This window comes from Prionailurus viverrinus, chromosome C1 (genome assembly GCF_022837055.1).
Source record: "Prionailurus viverrinus isolate Anna chromosome C1, UM_Priviv_1.0, whole genome shotgun sequence".
Lineage (NCBI taxonomy): Eukaryota > Metazoa > Chordata > Mammalia > Carnivora > Felidae > Prionailurus > Prionailurus viverrinus.
In genome coordinates, this window is record NC_062568.1 from 59824877 (window position 1) to 59845796 (window position 20920).

Here is a 20920-nt window from a genome sequence, read left to right on the forward strand (position 1 = left end):
TGTTTCAGTTGGAATGGAGAGAAACTGTGCATGCTAAATTATTTGCTTGCAGTGTTGATCGGAAGTGGCACTATTTTCATCCTGTGTTTGCATTTGAAGAGGCAAAGTAACTTTCACTCTGGCCTCAGGTCAATGAAGTTATAAAAGTCATTGACAATTTAACTTATAAGGCACTTTTACATTGCCGTATTTTTTCTTTTAATCTCTTAACATCACTAGTTGATAGAGAATGATAATGGTAGCCATTAACTTTATTGAACACTTACTCTGTGGCTAGATTCTGCTCAAGGCAATTTACTTACCTTATTTCATTTAATCTGGACAGCATCTTTGAATGGCAAGTGTCACTGTCCCTGCTCTTCAGAAAGTTCCCCAAAGCTTAAGAGAGTCGGGCAGCTTGCCCAAGGTCACATACACAGTAGCTGTGAGCACCGGAATTTGTGGCAGTAGGACCTGTTGACTTAAAAGCTGTGCTGCACCACAGGAATTATCACCTTCATTTTACAGACATGAAAATTTAAGCTTAGAAAGCCCCAGTGATTTTCTTTGTAACACCCAGCATTCCCACATCTATCACTCTATATATCTTTTCCAGACGTGAAGTGTTGTTTAGGAGCAGAGGAAGACATTTTGCACTGCCTGGATGAAGCCAGAACCAGTATAGCTGAATTTATATTGTAGAGCCCGTTTTAACCTGTAGACCTGGTTCCAGTGAAGGCAGAATTGAGGAGGCATCTTCATTTTTTTGTTGTTGTTGTAAAGAAACTCTCTTGGATCAAGCAGAGGCCCAGAGCTGACAGGACAAATATGCTGTGATTGCTTTGGGTCCACTTGCGCGGGTCTCAGTAGGGAGCCTGGGAGAGCTGAGTTAGGTTCTGTTCCCAGTCTTGTCAATCCTATTAGTCATTGTTTCCTTGAGTGCCTACTTCGGGTTTTAATTAAACATGAAAAGAAAGAAATGAAAGAAGAAAGAAAAAGGCAGCCTGCTGGAGCCAGACTGCAGGGTTTGAGTGTGGGCATTGCTCCTTGTCTCTGCCGAGGCTGGTGCTTTGTCAGTAAGACGACCCTTCACCCAATCTCTTGTTGCAAGGATAGAGGTTCTGGTGACCTGGGACCCTAGGCAGCCCCAGATACACTGCTCAAACTGAGAATTTTACTTCCTGTCTTTATTTTGATCCCAATTAACCTTTGATTAGCTTAACAATGTCCCGTATCCCGTTGCCTGAAGACTGGATAGAAAATTTCATTGTCTTTTTAAAAGAATCCAACTTAGTCTGCCTGGGCTTTAGGTAAGAAGAACGAGTTTTAAACAGGTTTCCACAGGTCAGAGAAACCTGGGCCGATGTGGACTATTGCTCATTTTTTTTTTAGCAAGCCAGAAATGCATACATACGTGCCTTACCTGGTATATACTTATAATATGAAAATGAAGCGGTTGTGGAAGTATTGTTTTCAAAACTACTAAAGAATTTAAGATTCAATGAATAAATAGATGTTTTGTTTCTCTGAGGGGGAAATATGTATTTGTTTTCTTTTATAATATTTTATCATATTAAATCTCTTAATGAGGGGCAGGCAGCTAGTCTGGTGTGGTAATACCTGATGTGGAAACTCAGTACTCCCAGTTAATCATAGAGCGCCTAGAGCCAGATTCAGGTCCTGAGGTAAGCCATTTGTTAACTCTTCAGAAATGTTGAACCCCCAGGTAATTAGGGCTTTTAAAATGACCGGGAGGTTTGGAATATTAATTAGTATGTGTTGAAACAAGAACTCAGAATGCCAGGGATCCTAATCTGTTCATGGTAACAAAGTACCGTGTATTTATTTCATTATAAAAGTCAGTACATTATGGATCAAGTAAACAAAAATAAAGATTGCCCAGAGTCACAGAAAGGAATATTCTGGTTATCAGCAGGGGTCTGGAGGCAATATACTTTTTTTTTTTCTCCCCTCCTACCTGTGTCCTAGATGTTCAGGGAGACTGTGCTTCTGGCTCTCAGTTCATTGCGGTCTGTTCCCCTGGCCACCGCCGCCTCTTTTTTTTCAGTTCAGACATCTTGAATCCCCTTTTGAGTCTGTAACCAATTGTGCATGTGTGGGAGAAAAGACTAACCCTGGAGTGACCGTGAACAGTTTTTTGCATCCTGACCCAGAATTATTCTTATGCTGAAAGTGCTCTTGCAAACTTGGATCTCGTGTTTCTGGTCACGTGCTGCCATGCAATTGTTTGTGTGCCTTGGGAGCAATTGCGTCAAATAAACAAACGTATTTTGACATTTCCATTCAATTTTCTAAATAGTGGAGCCCAAGCTAGAAAGGTAATGAAGGTGCTTGTGCTTACACAGATGTTTCGATTCTTCTGTCTCTCCACCTAGGTTCCATGTTGGATATCATAAAGTACATTGTTAACCGAGGGGAACACAAGAATGGAGTTCTGGAAGAGGCAATAATAGCAACAATTCTTAAAGAGGTTTTGGAAGGCTTAGACTATCTACACAGAAATGGTCAGATTCACAGGTATGACTTCTGCAGAGATGTTTAAATTCAGCCATTTGTATATTCAGCTCTGGTTTGTAAAGACTGTTAAGGAAAACATATTGCCGGTAGGTATCAACATTATTTCTGAGCTAGGCCAAATAGTTGTGAAAAAAGTACTTAAAGAAACGAGAATAAATTAAAAAATTATTTTCAATGTTTATTTTTGAGAGAGACAGAGCACGAGTGGGGGAGGCGCAGAGAGAGAAAGAGAGAGAGGGAGACATAGAATCTGAAGCAGGCTCCAGGCTCCGAGCTCTCAGCACAGAGTCCCGACGCAGGGCTCGACCCCATGAACTGGGGGATCATGACCTGAGCCAAAATCCGTGGTTAATCGACTGAGCCCCTCAGGTGCCCCGAGAGAATAAATTTTGATGAAATATATTAGTATCCTTAGCATTGCTTTATCCATTTTCACTGAAATAAAAGCAGAATATAAAAAAGTACCTAGTGAACTCACTAAAAAAAATAACAATACTACTCTTGAAGTATGCTTAATTGAACAGGATAGCATCTCTAACTAATACAGGCAAAACTGTTCCAAATGTTGTAATATGTTCATTATTTTTGGCATGGTGGTGTGAGGAAAGGGGGGGTAGCTAATTTCATCTTCTTTTGTGACATAAAATGCTAATTCTTTAAATAGCCAAACAGCCTAGAATAGGAGTGTTTGATGTTTCAAAAGAGTTAGTGTTAACTTGGGCTCCTAGGAATAGCTGTGAGTAAATAACCATTTATCAGTAATGTTGCTATTGTAATTCCCCTACCTTGCGCTATATGTGGGCTATTTATTTAAGGATATCTGCCATGTCTTTTGGTAATTAGAAAAAAACATGACCTTAGATTTCAAACTGGTAAGTTGTTATTTTTCTTTTTAAGTGTTAAGACTTCTGTATAATGAAGAAATATATTATAGAATGTTATAATTGGCATTTATAATCAGTATCTCTCCAGGGGAGAGGCTGATCCAATCCATTGTTTAAGAGGCTGCTGGGATTAATTTGGAATTGTACCACAGACAAATTTAAGTGGAAGTAGAACAGCTTTACATAGAATTATCAGCTTTAATTCTTGAGAAAAGATAGTATGGTGAGTTAATGGGCGATCTCCAACTCTACAACATAAAGAATGTACTCACTCGTGATTTAATTAAATTTGGATAATGATTTCACATAAAATATTTGTTACTAAAATCCTAACCACCCCCCAGGAGCAAACTATAAAATCGCCGTTTCTCCCTGTAACTTTTTAAATCTGTGATATAATTTTAATATTTGTAAAATGATAATTACTTTAAACAGCTACATTATATGATATGTTTTTAAATCTCTGAGTGAATTGATGCAATATAATGTCTATATTCCATAATTCATTCTTCATTTTTTTCTAATAGGGATTTGAAAGCTGGTAATATTCTTCTGGGTGAGGATGGTTCCGTACAAATAGCAGGTAACGCTGATAAAAATAAAAATTCTTCTGACAGAAGTGTTCCAGTTTCAAGGAATGTAGAATCATTCCAAATAAATAAATAATGAATGAATGAATGAACAAATGAATGCATGTGATCTATTTTAAGCATGTATCTGGGCTGCCCTGTTAGAGAACATTTGGGTCTGAGGCAGAACATGTTTTCCTGTTGTTTTGGTTAAGTTGTTGTTAAATCATCCTGTAAATAATGTTATTTTAGAACATAGCCTTTTGATAGAGGCAATTTTACTTTCATTTTTGCTAAATTTCAGGTTGAATAAAGGTGGTATTTATCTAACTGCAAGAAAAGCAGTTTTGAGAGTTTTTTTGATGAGTTTGAAAGTTTAGAACCTTGTACCCTTCGATTAATTTAAACGTTTCTATTTCTGAAGCGGTGCTGAAAGCACGGTGAACTCTCAAAGTCTGTGGGTTATTTTGTGGTCTTCAGTGTGACCCTGCATGGCTGTCCGTGACAGTAGGCACACAGGTGGCAGTGCACGTCTGTAGAGTGCGTACGCTAGACAAGTGCCCTCCGTGTGCAGACCTTCTCATTCTGTTATTGCACCAGAGTAACCTGAAAGGTCTGGGGTAAAGTGTCTCCGTGTCTGTATTGACTCGTGTCTCCCTCCCATCCGTGAAGGCCTGTCTCCTCAGTCCTCTCAGCCATCACTGCTTTTTGCATTTGTGGCTGGACAGCCCTTACCTGTACCGAACTGTCCCTGTCATCATTGCAGGGTATTCAGCCCAGCCCTCTGGCTTGCAGGCATTGAATGTTATTAGCAACACGTCCCAGCGACACGCTTGGTGAGAATCACTCATGTAGCTTCTGCTGTTGAAGAGTGCTGAAGTTTGCCCCAAATGCTTAATCAGTTCAGCCTGCTGCTTTTTGAGTTGGAGTGGAAGAAGCCTCTTTTCTAGTATTTAGGGTTAGGTTCTTTCTACATCAAGTTATTAGAGCAGAGTTGATCACAGTCCTTGGTTCTAGTCTAGTTTCTAGACAAATGCGAGGATCTGGGGTATTATTAGAAACAGGAGAGCTCAGCAGAAAACAAACACACCCCCAACACAAAGGATAAGCCTTGAGTCATCTCTTTGATTCATTGTTTGTCCCTCTCTAGGTGCCAGAGAACCTGTCAGGTGATGCCTGACTTGTGTGACAAGCACAGTGCTGACCTTGGGCTCTGTATTTAGTTGGGTATATTCACGGGGGCTTTTATTTATTTTCTTTTAAAGGAGAGAATAGAGGTTTTGAAAATACAAAAGGGAAATGGAGAATTTGTTTCAAATCAAATGTTTCTTCCCTGAAGAACTAATACTGCAAGTGTTAGCTTTTATTAGTCCTCTCTTTGAAAAGATAAATTTAGTCAAATATTATTAGTCGTTGGCTTAAGACCACTGTGTAGGCACTCTGTATATCAGTTAAACACAAAGGCCTTGGAATCAAAACAGGCCTTCGTTTAGTACCCACTGTGCAGTGTGGGGCAGGCTGTCGCATCGCTGAGCCTCAGTTTCCTCATCTGTGAGATGGTGATGATGATGCCAATCGTTCAAGGAGACACAGATATCCTTTGCAGGTGTAAAGGATATTTTTGAGTTTATTTTGAGATAGCACGAGCAGGGGAGGGACAGAGAGACAGGGAGAGACAGAGAATTCCAAGCAGCTCTGCACTATTAGCACAGAGCCCGACGTTGTACTTGAACTCACAAACTGTGAGGTCACAACCTGACCCACAACTGAGAGTTGGACGCTTAACTGACTGAGCCACCTAGGCACCCTGTACCTATTGAAACTTAAGCTTCAGGGCCCTGTAAGTGCAGTGTGTTTCTGGGAGTTGCAGAGTGTTCTAGGTGGAGATGGAGTGTTTTAGTTGGAGAGGTGTTCTAGACCATCAAGGGGTATTCTATGTAGGCATTTTTTGTTCAATTGTCTGAAACTATTCCAGAAGAAATGACCTTAATCTTTAGGACACCAGTGAATTGGTATGAATTTTTACTTTTAAAGAAATAGACACACTTACACCTAATTTCGTATTTTTAATTTTGTGTTGTTTATCTTAAAGAGGGTCTTCCCAGTTGTGTAAGCTTCACATCCCATGAAACTTGGATCTACTCCTGCTGATAACAGTTGTTGCAGTAGTTAAATAAATGTGAGAAATGCATAGTACAACCAAGAAAATAGGGCAGTAGACAGGAATACACATTATAAGCTTATTTATTAGAGCACAGTTTGTGATTGCAATAGATGAGAAACAACTTAGGTGTCCCGATTAAATATGATACATGGTAGATCTACATTATGGGACACCCACAAGCTGTAATGGAGAATGTATACATTGACGTGAAAAAAAGTATCGCCAGGCTACATAGTTAAGTGAATACAGCAAGGTGAAATAGAATGCATATACTGTGTCACCTTTTGTGAGGGAAATGGGGAGAAATACCTCCCTATCTTTGTACAAAGAAACAGAAGGATAATGGGGAGGGGGACTTGTATAGTGCATACCTTTTATAACATTTTGAATTCTGAACTGTGTGAACAAGTATGACCTGGTAAAACCAATGAAAGGAAATGACTTCATAAACTGTCAATAAGTGAAAGTCATTTTTTAAGCCTTTTATTATAAAAATTTTCATATGTAGCCTAAAGTAGAGAAGAGTAGGAGGAACCTCGTGTACCCACCATGATCAGTTTCAGGCCATTCTTGATTCATGTCTCTTCCCCCTTCCTACTTTGGTGGCCTTTATTATTAACACCAAATTTTGTTCTTGAGCCATCTAAGTTAGTGCCTTATAAGTACACATCTTGTCCTTACTCTAGAGAGAGGCTCCTACCCCACAGGCCAGAGGCATTTAGGAAAAAAACAAAACAAAAACAAAGCAAAACAAAACAAAAAACTTCAACGAAACAAGTGACAACAGAAAACATCTGTTCAGGTGGTCTCAGCCCAGGGTACTCAAGGGTACAAGGTCTGGGATGAACTGGCATGGTTGAAATTCCCGGGTCGCCTTGCAACCTTGGTCAAGCTACACACCTCCTTTAAGATTCTGTTTCCTTAAAAGAGGGATACAAATATAACCCCCCTCGCCTTTTTGTGTGTGTGTGAAATCAAATGAGGCTCCTCACACGCAGAGATCTTAGCAGTGGCTGGCACACGAGAGGCACACAGCAGCTGCTGTCATACTTCTGCTCTTCTTCATGTCCCTGCCACTCCTGCTGTTCCTGGGACCAGCAGGCTTGCGCCCATCTCTCTGGCACCGCCTGGAGATCACATGTACCTCAAATTAGTCTTGCAAGGGGTTCAGCTCTCAGGGGCTTTTATGAGTTATAAAAAGCTAATGCTTATTAATTATGGAACTTGGAAGTTAACTTGTCATTAATCTTGCGCTAAGCTGATAAGGAAGTACAACTAATTTTCTCTCTTTGGTGATGAAACGATCATTTCTCACTGAGAGGGTCAGAATAGCAGTGAACAGCCTTTGAAATGCGAAAGGAGGTCAGCCCTTGCCTTATTCTGCCACTTGGCACTGTGCCAATCACTTCCTCTATTCTTCTTGTCAGATTGGTGACCTGAGCTCTTTCTCCGGGCCTTCTGTAGCATATTGGCCTTTTCTTTTTCTCACTTGGGATCCCCTGGAGTAAGGTTTCCTGACTTTTTCTCTCCCTCTTGGGCCTTGGGTTTTCCCCCCCGCTGTGGGTGGTAGTGCTGAGTGTGACCCTGTAGGCACTTGCCCTGTGGGGGCTGCTGGGTTCAGAAGGTCACATGCAGAAAGCCACCACTACCTGGGTAGTTGTAGGATTAAATGAGCCCGTGCATAAACTGCTTGGAACAGTGCCTGGCAAGCATAGCGAAGACGTTGTGTACAGCCTTTCTGTACTCCCCTTGGTATCCCTTTTGTGTGTGTGACTTCATGCTTGTGTCAGACCAACTGAGAAATCGCCATCTTCTGGATGTATAATGGTGTGCAGACAGGCATTTAAATTGTGCAGTTTCTACATCTCTGGGGCTGTGGCTTTCTGGAATTCGTATTTTCATTTTTTCCATATTCTCTAACCTGAGCACAACATTGAATTCAATTCCTATAGTACTTTAATTTTATTCTGGTTTTAACTATAAAATAAGGTTATTGCTTCAAGAAAAACACTTGTAATGTTTCCTTGGAACAGGCAGGGTGCTGCTGCCTGTCCCTGTTTTCTAGGAGTTTGGCTTTCTTGGCCAGGCAGTTGGTTTCTGGGACCAGGAGTCTTCGGGATCTTTGCTGGCATCATTGTCCAGTGGGTGGTGAAGGGGGTGTGAGTGGGAGAGTGGAAAGCAGAGACACAGCAGTGGAAGAGGTAGACTCTCTCTTTTTGTTGCTACCTATTATATTTGGATATTTGGGGAGATAGTACATTGCTTTTATTGAGGCTGTTTGTGTCCTTTCCCTTTATATCTTTATGTTCTTTAAGCCCTGTTTTTTGAAATAAAATTTAAGCAAGGGGGATGTTTGCGTTTATTTCTTTGAATGTATTGTTTGTTTACCTTCAGAGTATCATCATGAGCATTGTTTTTTATTTTATTTTATTTTATTAATTAATTAATTAATTAATTTATTTATTTATTTTAACATTTATTTATTTTTGAGACAGAGAGAGACAGAGCATGAACGGGGGGAGGGCCAGAGAGAGAGGGAGACACAGAATCCGAAGCAGGCTCCAGGCTCTGAGCTGTCAGCACAGAGCCCGGCGCGGGGCTGGAACTCACAGAGCGCGAGATCATGACCTGAGCCGAAGTCGGACGCTTAACCGACTGAGCCACCCAGGCGCCCCTAGCATTGTTTTTTAAAAAAAGTATTTGTGCTATTGTAATAGAAAACATTACAATTTTTATTTTTTTACAAAAACTCCTTCTACCATATATATATTTCCTTTCTTAGAACTTTTAATTTGAAAAGGGGACGTTAAGGTGCCTGGTTCAGACCATGAGAAACTCTCATACAACCAACAAGTGTGGTGAATAAGGCAAATATGCTTTGTTCTCCATCTAAAAATACAAATTCTCTGGAAATTATTTATGTTTCTATTGACTGTGGATATAAAATAAGTAACTGATGTGTCTCGAGTACTTCCCACGTGCCAGGCCAGGTTCTTTGTGCTGAGCGAGCTGTGACCCTTTCCCCACAGGCCTGTAAATGTGCCCATTTTACAGACAAGAAACTAAGGTCGAGAGATGGGAAGCAAGTTTCCCAGGTCACAAGTAGGTTTCAGATGTGGGGAGTCTGGCTCCAGAGCTGTGATCCCATGTCTGTGGGATTTCCAGGAAGACAGTCCTAAATCTGTGTGTAACTGATCTCAGTGTCATTTTTTTATTTTTTATTTTTTTATTTCTTTTTTTAAATTTTATTTTTTATTTTTAAAAATTTACATCCAAATTAGTTAGCATATAGTGCAACAGTGATTTCAGGAGTAGATTCCTTAGTGCCCTTTACCCATTTAGCCCATCCCCCCTCCCACAACCCCTCCAGCAATCCTGTTTATTCTCTATGTTTAAGAGTCTCTTATGTTTTGTACCCATCCCTGTTTTTATATTATTTTTCCCTGCCCTTATGTTCATCTGTTTTGTCTCTTAAAGTCCTCATATGAGTGAAGTCATATGATTTTTGTCTTTCTCTGGCTAATTTCACTTAGTTGCAAATGGCAAGATTTCATTCTTTTTGATTGCCGAGTAATACTCCATTGTATATATAGACCACATCTTCTTTATCCATTCATCCATCGGTGGACGTTTGGGCTCTTTCCATACTTTGGTTATTGTTGATAGTGCTGCTGTAAACATGGGGGTGCATGTGTCTCTTTGAGACAGCACACCTGTATCCCGTGGATAAATGCCTAGTAGGGCAATTGCCGGGTCTTCGGGTAGTTCTGTTTTTAGTTTTTTGAGGAACCTCCATACTGTTTTCCAGAGTGGCTACACCAGCTTGCATTCCCAGCTGATCTCAGGTTTAGATGGAAGACCAATAGTGATCACTAGCTCTTATACATCTCTGTGTAACGATTCCATTTCGAAGCCAGGGAATGTATTCTGCACCTTTCCTTTCCTCTCTCTGCTCCTTTAAGTTGAGACACAAGTCTTTGGTAAGGTTTTGGGGCATAGGAGAAGCAGTTATTTTGGGTGTCGTTTGGTGTCGAATTAAGCGTAGTAGTGACACCAGACTCTTTTTGAGACTGGAAAACTTCAGGTTTGATGTAATGAATTACAACTTGAGGACTGCCTCCTCATAGTTTAAAAGAAAATGCTTTATTTCTCATATCTTCTGTGCTCAGAGAACCTGAACGTGTGATTTCCTGATCATAAACTTGGATAGATGTGAAGGTTTTTGCTACAATATGTGACAAAAGGAGTGGCTATTTGAAAGTCATGCACTTCCCACGGCCTAGCATTTTATTTTCCAGTCTGATGTTCTGTCATATTGTCAGGAAGAGCTTAGAGCTTTGTCTGGCAAGTGACTAAGCCTGTTTGTCTGGTATTAATGAGACACTGCTCTAAGCAGAAATCCATACAAAACAGGTCACTTTGGGGTGGTCACTGCAAATATATCTACCCTAGGATTCTTTTAAATACTGGCCACTCTTAATGCACTATTAAAATGTTGATTTCAGAACATTTGATTTCTGAAGAACTTTCTAGAAGCACACTACTGGATTATATTAGGTAGATCTCATGTTCATTTTCTTATTTTTGCCTTTTAACTCCGAGTGTGTATATGTGTGTGTGTGTATGTGTGTGTGTGTGTGTGTGTGTGTGTGTGTGTATGAATGTGAATTTCCCATCCCTGGTTTTTCATAACAAACTGGTCCTGAGCTCAGACAGCCTCATACTCCAGAAGTCTAGAAATCTATCATTACATCAATCTCAGTGTATCTGAGACTGTCCCAGTGAAGCTTATGTATGCCTTAGGTTCTTTACTAAAGGACATTGGTATGACTTTGGGTAATATCTCTGTTTTTTGGGAGGAAGATTATATATCCTTAGTCAGCCTTTGAGTACATCTTGAACTTTATTCATTCTGGGTCTCAAAACAACTATGACTAACATTTCTGCCAGGAATACATGCAACTAGATTTAACTTGCTTCCAGCGCTCCAGTATTATTTTCAAGGAGCCAGAGGAAGGTGTGTGTGGTACTGGAAGTTGTGTGTTGTGTGTGTGTGTGTGTGTGTGTGTGTATGTGTGTGGTGGAGTTTTTATTCCCATAGCTTTTAGGCTCTTTTGTTTTCCTTATGTACTCTTTGACCCTAGTGAAATGCATTTAGATGGGGAGGTAGAGGAAACAGGTGGAGGGAGTGTATCTTTTGTTAAGAGGGGCTGCTGCTTCACGCAAGGTAATATGGGCTCCCTGTGTACAAGGGAGGCAGCCTCTGATTAATATCAGAAAGGTCTGGCGTGCCTGGGTGGCTCCGTAGGTTAACTGTCTGAGTTTGGCTCAGCTCATGATCTCACGGTTTGTGGGTTTAAGCCCTGAGTCGGGCTCTGTGCTGACAGCTCACAGCCTGTAGCCTGCTTCATGTTCTGTGTCTCCTCCTCTTTCTGCCTCTCCCCCTGCTCACGCTCTGTCTTTCTCTCTCTCTCGATCAAAAATAAACATTAAAAAAAAAAATTAAAAAACATATCAGAAAGGTCTGAAGGTCCCTGAGGCATCTGAATCAGGAAATGACAGTGTCATTGTATTTTTGGTGCCTTGGCCTAGAGCAGGGCTCTGACACCAGACTGCTGTGGTTTGAATCCTGGCATAACTCCTCCTAGCCCTGTGACCAAGTTATTTAAACACTTGCGCCTTAGTTTCCATATCTGAACAATGGAAAAATACTAGAGGGTTAAAGGAATTAACACATTCCATTTTAGAATTAGTTAGCTCACATTGCTTCTGTATTGAAATGGGGGTGGGGTCCTTTAATTATTTAGACATTGTAAGATCACAGGGAGGAGGCTAGGAGGCAAGGCTGTTGTAGGCTCTCCGTCTGACCGGCCATATCATTTTGCTCTCCCGTTTTCTTCACCCCATTGATTTCCCCCCATATCACCAGAGTGGAAAATCCACAGTGCACATCTGACCATGTCATTCCTTTGCATAAAGATTAAAACTGTCGCTGGGGGGATGAAGCCCCAGCTCCCCAACATGGCATGTGAAGGCCCTGCCTGTTTTTCCAATCTCGTCTGCCCGTGCTTTTCTGCTTCCTGCTTTAAGGCAAGTTCTGCGTTAGCCAGCTACAAATGAAATGATTAATATGGTGAAGCAGAGCACACAAATTAAAAGCATTGGCATAGTCAGAAAATAGAGTCCAAATACAAATTAAGATCTTTGGAGGGTATCAGAGTGCTTCATAGTGAACCACAATGTATGTTGTGAGTTTCAGGTAGTTTATAATTATGTGAATTATGGTTTAATGAATTATGCCAAAATTTTCATATATTCATTTTTTTGTTTGTTTAAATAAATAGGGACAGCAAATTAATGTGGCTTTCCGAATTTTGGGATCTTGATAAATCAAGCGGTAACATTTGGTGAAACCTCTAGCAGGAAGCAAGAATGCCATTCAATTCTGGAAACCTAGTTTTCCAGTCCATCTGTCTATCATCAATGGGAAATACTTGGGGAGATTTTAAGCAGCTTCCTACCCTTTAACAGCTGCTAGCAGTTGCTTGAGCAACAACGTAAAGAAGTCTTATGAGGTGAACGCAATGGGAGAAATACCTTTGCTTTGCTCTTGCTGGAATATTTCCCCGGTGTGCCTATTTAGCTGCATGGGGCACAAGGTTGAGCTTCAAGGTTTGAGCATCTAGGAAGACATGGGGCAGATGGGACTTAGTCTTCCTTCTTCCTTCCCTCCTCCCCCCCCCCCCCCTTCCCTTCTTTCCTTCTTCTCTTCCTTTCTCCCTTTCTGCCTTTACGGGCCTGTAGTGTCATTATTAAATTACATTTTGTATATTACCACAAGCTGCTGAGGTCTGGGAAAAACAAGAGTTGTTAGAATACAAGCAGAGCAGTCCAACTCCGTTCTTCATATGATCATTTCTTCATTTATTTTTCTGCTTCCCAGAGCCTGCATTTGTTATGGCAAAAAAACGGCCCTTCCCTGGAGAAAAGGCGAACATTAACCGTATGGGTTTTATGCACCTGAAGTGGTTGGTTGGCAGATGTTTACTACATATTTGCTGTGTTGTAGGCATAGCCCTCTGAGTGGATGTGGTGCTTAGCAAGAGAGACCTCGTCTGCTGTTGTAAGTTTACCGTTCAGGTGAAACAAGTATTATACAGTTAACAATTAAGTTTAATTTCAAAAATTTGTAAGCAGAGGGAAATGTGTATACCTGGGCAATCTAGGTTAGCCACATCAAGTCTAGTGTAATAGACTGTCATGGGGAGAAATCTTTTTTAGTATTTCATTAAACATTTTTTATATGTTTGTTTATTTTTGAGAGCAGGAGAGAGTGAGCACAAGCCGGGGAGGGGCAGAGAGAGAGAGGGGACAGAGGATCTGAAGCAGGCTCCGCTGTCAGCATGGAGCCCAATGTGGGACTCGAACTCAGGAACTGCAAGATCATGACCTGAGCTGAAGTCAGATGCTCAACCAACTAAGCCATGTAGGTGCCTGGGATAGATCTTTTTTTTTTTTTTCTTTTTTTTTTTTAAACGTTCATTCATTTTTGAGAGAGACAGAGTATGAGCAGGGGAGGGGGCAGAGAGACAGAGAGAGAGACAGAGAGAGACAGAATCCAAAGCAGGCTCCAGGCTCAGAGCTCCAAGCTGTCAGCACAGAGCCCGATGCGGGGCCTGAACTCACAAATTGCGAAATCATGACCTGAACTGAAGTCGGACGCTTAACTGACTGAGCCACCCAGGCACCCCGGTGCCTGGGATAAATTTTAAATGTGTATGGTAAGTAGGAATGATTTGGGAAAAGGCGTTTTTGATTAGTAATATAAGTTACTACATGTATCATACCATAGGTTAGAGGTTTTTAGGAAATTTGAATAGGTAACACATTTATACTTTGGAATGTAAATTTAACACTTGATTACAAGGAATACACTTGAAGACACAGGAGCGGAAGATTATCTAGCTTTTCAAGTCACTGACAATCTGTGCCCCTAGCCAAGTCTTGCTGGCCATAGTTTGTATCACCTATAAAATGAGGTGCTTGGGTTCTCAAGTTTCCTTGTAACTCTAAAGCTGGTATAATTTAATACAGAAAAACTATAACCCGCATGCCCACTAACAGAATGCCCTTCTCACAGTTTTCCTTGCTTCTTTTAATGGCAGCTCTGTCCTTGCACAGAATAGGCCAGGAATTGGTATTCCCTGGTCCTTCTCTTTCTCTCATACCCATTCTGTCAGCAAATCCTCTCATTAACCACGTCTCACTGCCTCCCCTACTGTCCTCGTGCTCTAGGCCACCTTCAGCTCTTGCCTGGGTTATTGTGGTGGTCTCCTGAGAGGTCCTCTTCTGCCCTTGTCCCCTCTGTTCTCTATGTGGCAGCCAGAGGGATGCTGTCAAACTCAGTCGCCTTGTGTCATGCCTTTACTTGAAGCCTTCCAGTGCCTTCCCATCTCAGAGTGAAGTCAAAAATATTATGGTGGCCCACCCGGCCTTACAAGATCTGTTCCCTAACATTATCTTGTTGATCCCATCTCTTCATCTTCTCCCTCACTCCATTCTAGGAAAACCGGTATCCTTGCCATGCATGCTCCTGCCTCAGGACCTTTGCATTGGCTGCTCCATCTGGAATAGTCATTTCAGTACCTTCTTTAGAACTTAGCTCAAATGTCACATCACTGAGGCTTCCAAGGCCATCCTATGTAGCCTCCTCTACCCCATACCCCCTATGCCCTGGTCTGTTTTTCTTTATGGCATACATCAGTGTACCCTGTGTTAGTGTTTTTGAGGTATGATCTTAGACCAGCAGTGTCACCATCACCTTAGGAACTTGATAAAAATGCAGATTCTTGTGCTCTTCCTCCCTGCACCTGCTGAATCTAAAACTTGGGAAGTAGAGCCAAGCAGTCTGTATTTGAAGAAGCACACAGGTGATTCTGATGCACACTAGTCTGAGAAGCACTGCTGTGTATTATATTGCATTTTGTAATTTTGTTGATTAACCGTATTTACCTCCCCTTCCACTACTGCCCCAACTTATAGACCAGCTCCATGAAGGCAGGGTTTAAAACTGGAAATGGCACTTAGAGCACAGTAAATAGTTGCTGAGTGAGTTCATGAAAATATGACTATTTAGTAAATTTAGATTAAAAGAATACTGAGCAACAGAGTTTAATACATGATCCTCATATTTCAGTGACTCTTCAATGTTAAGAGTTTTAAATGTGAGGTTTTCTTTATTGCAGACTTAAAAATATACAGAATCTTTGAAGATTGTATTAGCCTCAGTAATCCTTCTCAAAACTTTGTAGAAATGATGTAAATTGTTTAAATACTTGTGGCAACTGGAATTGTGCTATTTTAATCATCTCCCACAGGGACCATCTCTTGTAAAGTGTACAGATGGGTCATTCTGGTTTATTGAAAGCTTCTGGTATGAGAGCTCGTCAAGTGGAGATTTATGTGAAAAAGAGCACCTGCAGGTATATGAATATTGCATTGGAAATTTAGACTTATTAATATTTGATCTAAGTTGCTTGTGCCCGTCTTGGCAGATATGGGCAGCCAGGAGCCCCTGTTGACTTCCAGAGCCTGCCTTTGGTTTGGGAAATGATAGTACCTGTGTAATATGTTTACCTAGTGCTCTCCGTACAACGGCTTTTTCAGTTCAGCAGAGTAGTTCTTAGAGATGAGGGGATTGAGGACTGCTAAGCCATTGTGGACTCCTTGAAGGTCATTTTGAAGGTCATAAAAGCCAGTCTCAGATCTCTTGACGTCTCTTTCCGTCCTTGGCTCATTTCCTTACCATTGGGCTCCCCCTACCCCTGCCTCTTAACTCTATGCCTTTTGACAGTTCTTGACCCTCGGGCTCAGTTTTTTCAGCTACAGAATGAGAAAGTTTGGTAAGACTTTCTCTAGGACCTGTCTTACATCAGAATGTTTTAGTGGCCCTTCATTAACCTCAGTCACTAGAGAAATTCTCCATCCTGTTTGAAAGCATTCAAATCAGAGGATGGTCTTGGACATGGAGGGGAGAGTAAGCCAAGTGATGTGTCCTGTTACTAGTTTCACCAGAGCATCTTTACAGATACCCTGTCCCCACTGGGGAGCCAGGGAAGAATGGATTCGAGATTTGGGGATTATCTGTGGTTTTCTTTTGTTCACCATAATTACCACTTGTGATAGAAAGTTGACCACTAGTGAGTTCTTGGTCATGCCCATCAATGACGTGAGACAGCTGCCCCTTGCCTGGTTCCTTCAGCACAGCTGGTCTGGATTACTGCTCCAGCCTCCCCAGCCCCCTGCCTTCTGCTGGTGCCCCACCAGGTGTGGCCTCTGGCTTCACTGGTCACTGGATATTCACCTGCTGTGGCTCTGACGTAGTTGGGCACATGATCGGTGGTTTGCTGTCATCTTAGACTAGTGTTGTTCTTCACGCTTTAGCTAATTGATCACATTAGCCAACTGAACTGTGAACCAAATGTGAATTGATATCGTTTTGTCCTTTTAAAGGCTTATCGTCCTGAGTGAGAATGGGGAGAATGAGGAATTAGGGAGTGAGTGGCAGCTTGTGTAGCCTCAACATTTTTACCAAGAATTCTGTTGAAATTTTCTTATTTGTCTATCATATCATGAATGTATATTGATTCCATGTACAAAGTACAAACAAGTGCTAAGAACTTCTCCTTTTGTAAGTTAAAATTTAACACATTTGAAGGAAACCTGTCAATGGCACTTTTAAGAGTGTATCCACATGTGAGGCCAGCCATGGGAAGGTTTGCTTCTTTGTGTTTCTTTTATTTTGAAAGGTGAAACTCTACCTTTAGGGAATAAAAATATGGTGTCTTCTGATTTCTTCTTTTTTTGTCAGAAAAGGCTGTGAAATTGTCGTTCTCTGATGTTTCATATAAGGTCAGGACTACCTCTCCCTCGTTCACAGATGGGAAACATGGATTTGTTCAGAGCAGTTGAAAAGTGACTCCAGGGGGCAGACTCTGGAAATATGGCAGATTGTGTTTTCTGTCAGTGGATGCCTAGACGCCATGTTGTGGTTGGGGGTTGTAGCCTGTGGAGCCAAAGAAGGCCATTGAACACCTTTTGTTTACATGAAGGAATAAATAGAACTGAAAAAGTAGGAGTCTGATTAGGGGAGAGGAGATTGGGTAGAGAACGAGGGTTTCAGAGAACTCGTTCTGGTTCTGTCTGGTTCCTCTTGGGATGTCAGCCTTCTTCCTGAGCGGGACAGGTGTTGTGTCCCAATCTGTAATGAAGTAGTGTGTGAGTAATTGATCACTAATAGTAGATGAGATGCCAGCGTGTATATCATTTGCTTAAAAGACGAGCAGATTCAAGGTTATCACTTTAATGATAATATAATATCATGCTACACAATTGCACGTCAGAGGTTGAGAAGGGAATGGTGTTCCAAACATCTTGTGCCGAGAGTGATACTTAGCCACGGCCTATCTCCTCTGTGCCCTGGCGTCTCTACTGAGCAGCTGCTACTGATGGACTGTTCAGAAGTATTGTGATCATAAATTATCTTCCTGTATTTAAAAAAAATTTTTTTTTTCAACATTTATTTATTTTTGGGACAGAGAGAGACAGAGCATGAACGGGGGAGGGGCAGAGAGAGAGGGAGACACAGAATCGGAAACAGGCTCCAGGCTCTGAGCCATCAGCCCAGAGCCCGACGCGGGGCTCGAACTCACGGACCGCGAGATCGTGACCTGGCTGAAGTCGGACGCTTAACCGACTGCGCCACCCAGGCGCCCCTCTTCCTGTATTTTAAAAAAAGATTTTAAAATTGGAGTGTGCCATGTGTGTGGGTTTGTTTGTCCTGTTTGACACATTAGACACCCTTGAGGATCACTGGGTGAGTTCTTTGTGGGGCATGATTTATGTTTTTAGTATTACACTCCTATTTACCGTGTCATAAAATACATGAATGTGCACACATAAACGCTTTTTTTCTGCTACTGTGTCTCCACTACCAGTGTCTTCTGCGTCTAAGAGGTAAAAGAGGGGAGCCATGGAGTTGACATTGCTTTGAGATCATCCAGTCATACTGAATCGTGCCCTGCTAGGGAGACCATACTCTTGAGCAGTGCTTCTCCAACTTCTCTGTGCATCCGATCAGCTAGGGGTCTTGCTATGATGCAGCTGCTGATTTCAGCAAGTCTGGGGTGGGACCCAAGAGCCTGCATTTCTTGGGGGAACCCCAGTGATGCTTATGATTCTGGTAGACCCCACTTTTGAGTGGCAAAAGTTGAAGATACTTCTTTCTCTTATTTTCTTAGAAGTGTATTGTTCTCTGTTTCTGGAAGGTTTATGTAAGTGTAGCTCAAAACGGAAAAAAACTACTGGTAAAAAAAGTGAATTCAACTGTTCTTGCAGTGTGTTATTCCCCCCACCCCCCGCCTCCGAGATGCCTGTGCATTTATTTGTTTTGATTTGTGCCCCTGGCATTAAGAGCCATGCTTAATACTAGAGCTGTTTAAAACTCCGGAATTACACTGTGTACTAAATTGTTTTCTTGCTGATTTTTACCAAGTCCTTTTGGGGATTGCAGTGATTTTAGCCTCTGATGCAATGGTTAACCCTTAGTGGTCAAGAAGTATGAATAAACATGGCAGGACTGGGGAAGGACAGGTGACCATAAGAATTAAGAAGTCTTTGGGTCCAAATGCCAGAGTGCTTGACTGGCAGGAGATCAAACAGTAAGGACATTTAATTATCCCGCATCACAGAAGTCTGGGGCATTTGGTTCCAGGGTTGGTGCGGAAGCCCAGCAGTAGCACAGAGGTCTTGCTCCATCCTGCTCTCTGTTCTGCATCTCAGTATGTCGGCCAGAACATGTCTCTATGGGGTGCTCACTCCGAGCATCTCACCCTCACCTGATAGTGTCCTAAACAGGCTGGGGAGTGAGCAGTAAAGGAGCCTCATGTACAAGGTTCTTCTACAGGTGAAGAATTTCTCTGCAAGAGCTTATGCCGTATGCCCCTTGGATCTCAGGGCCAAGACTAGGGCAGACCTTCAGACCATTCACTGGTAAGAAGAGCCAAACACTGTGGTTGGCTTAGAGCAGTACACTCCATCCTCCGAGGCCTGACACACACAAGCAGGATTCTGATAGAGAAGAGCGGAGGGGCATGGATGTTGGGTAGGCAGCCAACAAGGACTATTAATTGAACATCTTCTGAATCTATTCTATACTCCCCATTTTATAGCTTGTGAAACCATTGCTCAAAGAAGTTAAGTAAATTATCATGGAGTGTAATTGGGACCACACACAGGCCTGTTTGATTCCAGAGTGCCTTCTGAGGGTGGAAATGTGACTCCTTTGTACTCACCGTGTCCTTCCTTGGTGTGTTTTTTCTTCCCTTTAGTTTCAGGAATTTTTGGTCGAGACTCACTAGAAATTGTCAAGACCTTCTAGTATATGCCTCTGAGTGGGGGCCACATATCCACGCCAAGTGTGTTGTCATTTGGCCTCTTTTTTTCTTTTCTTTTTTTTTTTTAAGTAATCTCTTCACCCACCTTGGGGCTTGAACCTACAACCCTGAGATCAAGGGTCACAAGCTCCCCTGACTGAGCCAGCCAGGTGCCCAGCCATTTGGCCTCTTAGTAGTTGTATTCACATTCATGGTGCACTGAAACTATTAGAATGGTAAGAAAACTACTCCTGTTTCAAGAAGGAAATGAGCCCAGTGACGGTTGGGAGCCACTGTCGTAGGTCTTGCCACATCTTGACTTGGCCTCCTGGGATCTGGGCTCTGCTCCTTGCTCTGGGTTTGCTGAGTTCTGCCGAGCACAATGCAGGTGCCCAGAGGTATGGTGTCCACCTAGAGAATTTGAAGTGTCCCCTCAGTCACCTCTAAGTCAGCACTGCACCATGCTTTCTCCTGCCCAGGTTTGCAGGGATCCCCGGCAGGCATGAGGGGATGGCTCTCCCTGTTTCCATTCAGACTTGGCTCTCGGTGCCCCAAGATCTGATGACACTCTGAGGATGGCAAGGCTCCAGGGGAGTAAAAAGTTGTTCCTACTTAATTTATAAACAAAACTACAACAAACAGAAAAATGGGTAGAAAGGCTAAAGGTAATTACACATTAAAAAAATAAAAACTAGAAAACAGTGATTTGGTCAGTGAAGCTAAAAACACTCTACCAGAGTATGTGATAATTGGGTGAACATCAGTCAGAAGGAGACAATACTGGAAGCCTGTTGGCTTCCACATACGTGATGGAAGTGCGGCCGGGGTGGGGTGTGCGGTGGCTTTGCTATTCTTCAGATGCCGGGTCAGGAGAGTGATTTTGACCAGAGTGCGCTGTGATCAGAACTGTGTTTTAGGAAGATTAATCTGGACAGAATAGTGGTCTGGATTTCAGTTGGAAGAGGTGAGGTTTGATTCTGAAAATGCTAAAGCCTTTACTTACCCTGGTCTGTATTTTCCTTCTCTAACCAAGAAAATCTGCAGGGAAAGGGCACCTAGGAATTGCCAGCAAGCAGAAGATGACACTTTTAATTGCGTATCGAGTGTTGTATGTTGGGTACATTAACATGTTTTTTCTATTCATGTTGTTCAGGGCATGTAACATTGATGTTTAAATTGACATCACATTTCCTCACATTAGCTCTCGCTAGAAGGCCAGGGTTGTGCCTAAATCAGAGCTCTGCAAGCCCCCTGGCTTGTAAACCCACACCAGCTGGACGTTATTGTGAACAGCCCCTGCTTCCCGAATGTCAGTGGGGTGCTGCACTATTGGCACACCTGTAAAAACATTAA

The 20920-nt window shown here is 42.1% G+C and overlaps 1 protein-coding gene across 5 annotated transcripts in view; it reads left to right on the forward strand.

Annotated features, from left to right (window-relative positions):
• The window catches only part of STK39 (serine/threonine kinase 39), a 311497-nt gene that overhangs the window by 77305 nt on the left and 213272 nt on the right, over positions 1-20920 (forward strand). For all 5 annotated transcript variants that reach the window (XM_047869279.1, XM_047869281.1, XM_047869282.1 and 2 more), the window contains exons 4-5: positions 2376-2517; positions 3929-3984. In XM_047869279.1, coding sequence (XP_047725235.1) covers positions 2376-2517; positions 3929-3984 — 198 coding nt within the window. The remainder of the gene's footprint in view (positions 1-2375; positions 2518-3928; positions 3985-20920) is intronic.